The 8,554-nt window shown below is 43.1% G+C and overlaps 1 protein-coding gene across 1 annotated transcript; it reads right to left on the minus strand.

Moving 5' to 3' along the window:
- Positions 1-748: 748 nt before the first annotated feature.
- cbx4 (chromobox homolog 4 (Pc class homolog, Drosophila)) lies at positions 749-8,338 on the minus strand. Its single transcript, XM_079646485.1, has 5 exons — positions 7,980-8,338; positions 7,836-7,879; positions 7,123-7,188; positions 4,943-5,009; positions 749-3,660 (listed from the first exon to the last, which is right to left on the minus strand). Exons 1-5 carry the CDS (start codon positions 8,046-8,048, stop codon positions 2,266-2,268), a joined length of 1,641 nt encoding a protein of 546 aa, XP_079502611.1. The 5' UTR covers positions 8,049-8,338; the 3' UTR covers positions 749-2,265.
- Between the last annotated feature and the right edge of the window lie 216 nt (positions 8,339-8,554).

Below are 8,554 nucleotides of genomic sequence, written 5' to 3' on the forward strand. Positions count from 1 at the left end.
TACAATTGAAATATAGACAATACTGACATGACAAGACTGAGGCAGCATTTGGCGATGTATTGAAAAGTCAGACATACACAAATGTGTATCTGAAGCTTTGCATTTGTGAAGAATGTGTCTTTATGAGTCTGAACTTGCCTCTACATTTTACCGTATGATAATAATGTAGTGAGAATTACTGTGTCATTGTGGGGCGGCCTTTTACGAGCCAACACAGCCCTTTAAAACAAGTTACACAATGTTCGGGAAGTGCCACGAAGCCTTTGGCAGACACATTATATTTAAATGTCATAATTGACGCCTATAACTGTCACATTGGGCTGGAAGGCACTCAAGCTTATAAACCATGTGACGGCTGAATACTTGCCCTCTCTTGATAGAATCTAAGAATTACATAACACACTTCCCTCTATGTTGTGTGTTTACATTCCTCCTCGGGGTCGAGCTGCAGTAGAAAAATAATGCATGGTTAAAGTTTTAATAATACAAGTGGCCGGTGCAGTTATGCAATACAGAGAAGCCTTTGTGCAGGGTCGTTTGTGATTATGCAACACAATCTGTTTTTCTATTCATGGTTCACAACCACGTTTCTAGTGTTTATTGTTCCATTCTTTGTCAGTATGAGCAAAAAGACTTCATAACAACGGATAGATAAGTCTTTCACTGGAACACTAGAAAAACAATATAAAAAGGTTATTTGAGTGCGTTCAATATATCAACATCAACCAAATATCACCACAACAAATCAGGTAATTTATTTTTTCTTTATTGTGAAACATACCATCCAAAAGGTTGTGCCAACAGCAATAACTCAACCAACTTTTGGTAGAACTTACTTCATATCAATCATCCTGATTTTAAACCAAGTGCCAGAAAGAATGATCAAAATAAAGTAAAAGATATAAAAGTAGCAAATAGATGCAAAATATCTTCTGAATGGTTCAGTGGAATCACTGTTAACTTCTGATGCAGAGCATCTTTGTAGTTGTTTTGTTAACAAATTAAATGTTATTAAATAGGCTTCATTTTTTGTACATTATAGCATTCTTACTGTTCTGCATTAAACGTGCGAAGAAGGCAATTTCGACTCAAATGTAGGTTACATCCAACAGCTTTGACATTTGAATTTTCAGCAGCATAATCAAAACAGCCGGCACTCATTGGCAGGCAGCCTCACAAGTCACATTTACTCCGTGTAACATACTCATCAATGACCCTGGTAGCTCTTTCTAATTTAAATAGTAGTAATGTATTTTTTGTAGATAATATGAGCTTCAAAAGCAAAATTAGATGAATATTGCTACTCTGTGTGACATTAGAAGAATCCTAATGAGATTACCACATGTATTTTCAAAGTAACTCCATCACTGCGAAGTCAACAGAAAGGAAGGAAAACATAATCTATTCAAGGTAACAATTGACAAGTCAGTTTAACGGAGAAGTCTCAAGTTTGATAAATGACACAGTTTTCTTAATGTTTGAGATGTCACATTTGATTCCATTCATGTTTGCTAAAGGTGAAATGTGCAACAAAGTAATAGATTGGGTTGCAACGGCATATTCACTGACAGCTTTGTTGCATCTAAACGGCAGGATACAACTTGACAAAACAAGAATATACCGGGGCATTTCTAAAAAGTTGTTTACACAGCGGTGTGTGTGTTTACACTGTATTCAGAAACACCTACTGTTTAAATTTGCATGTCAAGTCATGGCTAATAATGTTTTCTCAAACAAGCCACAAACAAAACATGTCAAAAGTATGCCAATTAAGTTTGAGGGTACTTAAAAAGTAAAATAAGACTTAAAGAGAGCAGCGGTTTCTTCACTTGTAATGACACAAACCAACATATGAATATGTAATTAAGTGCTTTCAATTTGATCTTTGATCCCTATATACTCAACAACATCCTCTACCTTCTATCAGGACCAAAATAAGTGATATTATTCATACAAAATATGTTTGAACCTTCATACATCTCAGGTTATAAGTTTGGTACAGGTATGAAACGACAGCAAAAGTATTCCATTAAGCTTGATATGACAAATAAACAGTATATTTTTTAAAGTGGAACACATCCACCTGAATGCATTCGCTCAAATCCTCGAGGGCACTTTCTTGACTACGACGTCACAGAGGAGTTACAGTATAAAACATTTTAAGAAACATATTTAAATTTGAATTATAAATTATACATTTTCACATATACAAAATTTAGATGTTTTTACATATGTACATATTCATGTAGTCCCATTTAAGATTTCTTAAAAAGAAACATATTCCTTGAAGGTGACGGTTAGACTGTTCGTTGTAATGTCCGTGATTATGATATTTCCCATAAAAGGGGAGACTTTTTTAACAGGTGCTTCTTTACATTTCTCTGTGGATTTCTGTGTTTCTTCTACCACAGGAGGTGTGTTTGTGACAGCAGGTTCAGGCTCCGGATGGACTTCCGGCTCCACCTGCGTCTTAGTCTTTGGGCAGCTGAGATCCATCGGCTCCTCTTGGCTGTCCACAACCTCAAACGTACATGTGCTGCTGTTGCGGGGGCCGCTACAGTGGAGGTCCATAGGTTTGTCCTGAGGTGGTGTGACAACAGTGCTGGGCACGCTGAAGCTTCTGGAAGACAGGTACGTTTTGGAGACGCTCCTGTCCTCCACAGGATCTGATAGCTTTCGCTTGCGGTCGTTAGGAAAAGAAGGGATCCTGATGGTCTCGACGGATGTAGGGGTCAGGATATTGGAGTCAACAGACCAGGAAGTCAGTGGCGAGCTAGCAGTCAACTGGAGAGGCAGATCCTCCGGTAAATCAGCCTGACCGCGAGCCACTTCAGTGTTGTATTCCTCTGCTGTGCTTGGAGAAGGTTTGGAGAAATGTCTGTCCTTGTGGGAACACTTAATGGGATGCTCTGCAGCCGGGAGGGAGCTGCCGTTGCAGAGCTCTTTGGGGATCCCATTCTCAGGGTGCTCCACTATTTTGGTTGTGTGTGCTGGATTGTTTTCTGACGGTTTGGTGTTTTGGAGTTTCATTTCGCTCGACGATTCCCCGTGTTTACCCTTTGCTCCGTTAACCTTGCCATCCATATATTTGCTCATGACAATAACAATACGTCCATTTTTGTTTTTGTTCTTGATTATCTTCATTTTGCTGCTATTAGAGCTAGGCAGCGTTGCATCTTTAGGATTGGGTTTAAGGGCATGTTCGCTCTCAGCGTCTTTTACAGCGGGTTTCCTCACCTCCACTGCCAGCTCTTTGACTTTGCTCAAGCAGCCTGTGTCTTTGTCTCGAATCCATTTCTGCTGCAGGGCCAGCGGTAAGTTCCAGCCAGGATTTGCCGGTTTACTGCCCGGTTCCTGAACTTTGACCACCTCTTTGAGTCTGGAAGCCTGTGCCTCGTACATGTTGGGGTCAGGCTCATAGTGGTGGTGCTTCTTGCTGTTGAGCTGGTAGATGAACTTCTTCTTTCCGTTGATTGGCTGATCAGCGGGAACCTCGTGGCTGCTGGGCTGGTACTGATGATGCTTCTTGCTGTTGAGCTGGTATTGCTGAGCCTGGGGACGCTGGACCGGGATGGGATCGGACTTGAGGCTAACCTCGGCGTCCTGAGATGAATCCGTGAAACCTGCAGGGATACAGGATCTCCTGGCAAATGACGGTACCTAAAAAAAGAGACAAACACCAAGTTTAACATTTGAAATGTTGTTGTCGAGACAAAAATATGATCAACAAAATGAATAAAAACCCAAGAAAAACGACAAGAATTCTTGGATCTCTTAAATTAATCATTTGATTTAAACAAATGTGTATAATAGGGACATTTTGGGGTTAAAAAACAAAACATGACCGATCAAAAAAAGCAACAGTGGCCTGATTTGAGTGAATAGTAAATATCAAGTTCCATAAAAACAGGTCATTCATTTACAATAATACAACTACTCGCCTAAATACATTTGACCCTCCCTGCCTGGCATTTGCTCACTCCTTTTAAACACTATACCACAGGTTTGAAACGCAGGGATTAATGGTACACATTTGTCCTGGCTTATTAAAAGCAACTTGATTTATATAAGAAAGGTCTGTGTAATTCCCTTTTAAAAAGGGGCTCTCACAGCAGCTACAATTTACAAATCAGCATGCTGAAATTCAAATGAAAGCGTACGGGATGTTGAAGCCTATCGGAAATATAAATAAACGTTTAGGTCATTGCTAAGCATACGACATCCTCCCACCATCTTGTCCCCTCCCCCTCTCCTGTACAGACTGACCCTTCGGGCCGTCAGAGGGGAACTGCAGCGGAACGCTCAAGACTCTTTGGCTGTGACCCCGGGTCACAGAAGTGCCACCAGACATGTCACGCTTTATTCCTGATTTCTGGCCATGTGTGACTCTGGCAGAGTGGTATGCCTCTTAAGGAGTGACACTGCATAGCAATCAGCTCAGAGTCTCTCAAAATATATAATCACATTTGGCTCAGGAAGCAGTGCTGTAAAGGTCCGAGTTAAGATAGTCAGCCATTTATTTTTGTGTCTTTCCAAACACGGAGATGAAATAAAACATTCTCTCTCAATACAGATTAACGTGGTGCAAAACATATCCTTGTGTTCACTGTTTTGCATAAAAAGCTATTTTGCATAAAGAAGTAATGAACATGCAGATAAAATGAGTGCACTCAAGCGACGCTTGCCTAACCTCAGGCCACAAACCCTGTTTCATGATGAGTGTGCAGTAATAACCAGCAGTAGGACCCTATCCATGCTTTGCCTTTTACTCTATCTCTCTCAAAACTCTATTAATAACCGCTACCATAATGGCTACAGCTCTAAAGCACCTGACGGGCCCCTTCCCCCTTTGTGGCCCCTTAAAGAATGAAACTTACAGAAAGGATTAGAAAAGCAGCACATGGCAAACGATCATGTCTGTGATGATGAAGAAGATAATTACCTGGAGTAGAAGATGTTTTGGTTTTGGCCCCCGTTTGCGGTATCCCATCAGCTGCTCCTGCCTCTCTCTGTGAAAACAAAAGATAATTACATTTCCCTGCACCATGTTTACCTTCGATATACTACATCTCATTTGACTGACATGGTTTCACCTTTCCGCATAAAAATCTAATTATATCACAAACAGAAGGACAGGTTTAACATTTTAGAGTGTTTGTTCATTTTCTTCTACCTATTCAAGGTCAAAAGTGGAATTTAGATTTGGATGACTAATGAATGCCCACATGTGACCCGCTGCAAAGCATTATGGTCCTTATTTGCATAGCTCTCCATGGTAATCGGCCCATTCTATATTCTCATTATCCAGGAGAAATTCAATTAAGGCAACGGCAGGCAAAACCTCTCCTTGTCTTTCAAACATCCTCCCTCCTGCAGCATGCCCTTCCTTCTACATTCAATCTCTAATTAGGGTCATGAGGGATGGAATGGGATAAATACAACATTGTGGAGTACTTCTAGGATACATGCGGCTGTTGAAAACATGCAAACCACCACCCTTGTGCAACACAACGCCTACACCCTGAAATATAGGGTGATGAATATCCAACTAATAACAAACATCTATTGGAACTGTTTTTATAAGGGGAGGGGAGAGGGATGTGGTTATTGTTGTACTGACTAAACCAAGCACTTGAGTTGCCTGTGAAATATTGCTCCCTGATCTAAACCTTGACTCATCATTGGCTCATAAATAACCAACGGTGGGTGAAGGCCGGCAGCACACGGGCTCCACCAGGCATGCGTTAATCCAGTCTATTGTTGGCCTCTTGCTACAGATGTTCAAACCATCAGAGCTGCCAGAAAGTTGCCTCAATAAACAATCTACATTTTAATGCTATAATGTGTGCGATTTTCAAAAAGCGTCCAACGGGATGACCCCTATTCACAGAAGATTTGGCAATTACAGCCTCCCTTGTCGGATCCCCTCCCCCATCCTCTGGGAGCAAAGAGGAATCCACACACACGGCGCAGAGGCAGCACTCCATGACCATCAGCACAGAGCCAGACACACACACACACAGCCAGAAAGGCAGGCAGGCTGCGGGGGGAATTTGAGAGCGGTACACTGGAAACGCTGGAGAGCAGTGCGTGTAAATTAGCCTTTTTAAAAATGATAATTCCTTTCTCGAGCCATCGTGTCTTTCCCAGTCCCATGAGCGGCCTGGTGGCCTACTGAGGGGGAGTATATCTCTCAGGCCTCATGGATGCAACAACCCCGACAAGATGTTGTTGTGCACGCGCCACAGGGCCAAAATGACAGCTGCATTTGTATTCATTAACATCTCAACCTCTGAGATTGGCATTGATGTGTTTCTGATTATCTTACAGGCATCTATTAAGCCTCTTGACCTATAGGATTGAAAGCAGGTTGACGATGTATACACCCAAGGTGAGATATTCTGTTTCCACAACATTCAATTGCAAAATAAAGGCAGCAGTTGCATCTGAAGCATCAAAGCTAGTGCTTTTAATAGGTTTTCTCTTGGGTGGAAAACACTGCATGAAATAAGCCTGCAGAAGTAAAGCACAGCTCAGCCTGACAGCAGATCTCAGCCTGGTATAGTGATGAGAATCCCATCAGGCAGCAGCCTCGTCACATAAAAACAAAACAAACTGCTGCTCTTGTGTCCGCCACCCTGAATGAAAACAGCTCTGGAGTTCAGCTGCTAATTCCTGCTCAATCTCCAGTTGCAAACTGTTAAACCCAGAATTAGGATCAAATCCACGTGGGGAGCATTGCTTTTCCATTGTCATTGCTCCATCATGCACCTTCTGGCAAATGAAAAGGCAACTACTTCAGTTTTCTCTGTGAAACTGGGTCATGGCATGCTGTAGAAACCTCTGATTCCTGACGCAAAATCACTTAATAAGATGATAATTTGTTGCAATGCAAGTCTTTATCCATGAATATTTCTGATCCTCCCATTAAGTATGATTTAGTATATCTCACTACCACCTCCTCAGCCTATTCCCCAGGAGACCGTCATGGGGCAGGGGCAGGAGGAGGAGGAGAAGGGGGATCAGTGCTAGAGTTACTGGAGCGCCCCTCCTCCCATGCCCATATATGGTCATGGCTGAACTGGAGGCTGCGCGGCCTCGTCCGAAGTCCACCTCTCTCACCTGTGTTGAAACGCGACGAGGAGACGAGGGTCCAGAATGTTTTCCTCTGGTTCCCATGTGTTGTATCTGCAGAGAGGAGAGAGCAACTGTCACTGTCTGAGCTGTCACGTGCAGACTTCCTTTTTCTAACTGTCACACAGGCCTTAGCCTCTGTCCGTCACACACACTCACACACATTCCCACATATTTATCATTACTGTGAAGTCACTGTATAATGCACAGGTAAGGCAGGTCACCAGTTTAACATAAAATAGTGTTTTTCTGTGAATTATTTGGACTTCAATTTAAAATGTTGCAATTTTTTTTCGGCTTCTCCAAATCACCCTTGAGGACGTCCAACTGCACATCCAAAATGTCAAAGACAAATTGTCTAATGTGCTCTCCGAACGGTCCTCCAGCACCAACATACAGTCGGCCATTTTAGCACCACTGTCTCGTAAATTCGCTGGCAGAGCAGAAATAATTAAAACGGGATTACATGGCTGTGCCTACCCCCTTCCCTCGCATAAATTAGTGAAGGCATCCGCGGATACACTGAAACACATACCGAGCGCGCTCTCCCAAACACACACACACTTAGCCACAAACACACACACACACACTGTGCGTGCACGCCCTTGATGAATGCCATTTTTAAGTAACAAGACTTGAATTTGTTGCGAAAATGTGCATTTGTCCATTGCAATTGGAGAAAATGTTGCATTCAGACTTACTTTGGAGACCAGCCTCGCCACTTGACCAGGTACTCGATCTTGCCCTGTGATGGTGGAGAATTATTTTTTGGTGAGGCTCATGTCAAACGCAAAAATATGTCAGCGTCCTGAGCGCGTTTTGCAAACATGCTCCCTATCTGTTACCTTGCGGATGCGCTTCTTCTCGATGCCCTCCACCGCAAAGACATGCTCTCCGGCGGCAGGGAGCTCCATTCTCGGCTGAATCCGATCGCAGGAGCCGGGGGGAGTAGGTGAAATGTTGGCTAGGCACCGTCGATGTGCCTTCCGCTCGGTGCGTGCTGTGCGCGCTTGGTAGTTTTCCAGTTGTATCCAAATCAGACTGTATTCCCTCCACCTCTCCTCCTCACTCGCTCTCTCTCTCCCTCCTTTGCACACTCCACAGTCTTGGCTATGAGCATACAGATATTCACAGTGCGGCTGCGAGCAGCTCTTTTCGTGCAATAGCTCCAGCTCGGTGCATGACGTCAGGAGGGGGAGGGGGAGAGGGAGACCTTGCACAGAGGTTGGGGTTGATCCTGTGCGTACTGGACTGCGTGAGGGATATCTGGAAATTCAAATATATCACTACCTTACTGTTACAGCACGAACGAATAAAATCCACTTGAGCACATTCAATGTTTCTATCGATAGCAAGGCTCCTGAACCGAGCTCCTCCAACAGCTCATTTACAATTCACTTGAGAAGAAAAAGTTGTATTC

Source organism: Notothenia rossii (genome assembly GCF_949606895.1).
Source record: "Notothenia rossii genome assembly, chromosome: 8".
NCBI classification, from domain to species: Eukaryota; Metazoa; Chordata; class Actinopteri; order Perciformes; family Nototheniidae; genus Notothenia; species Notothenia rossii.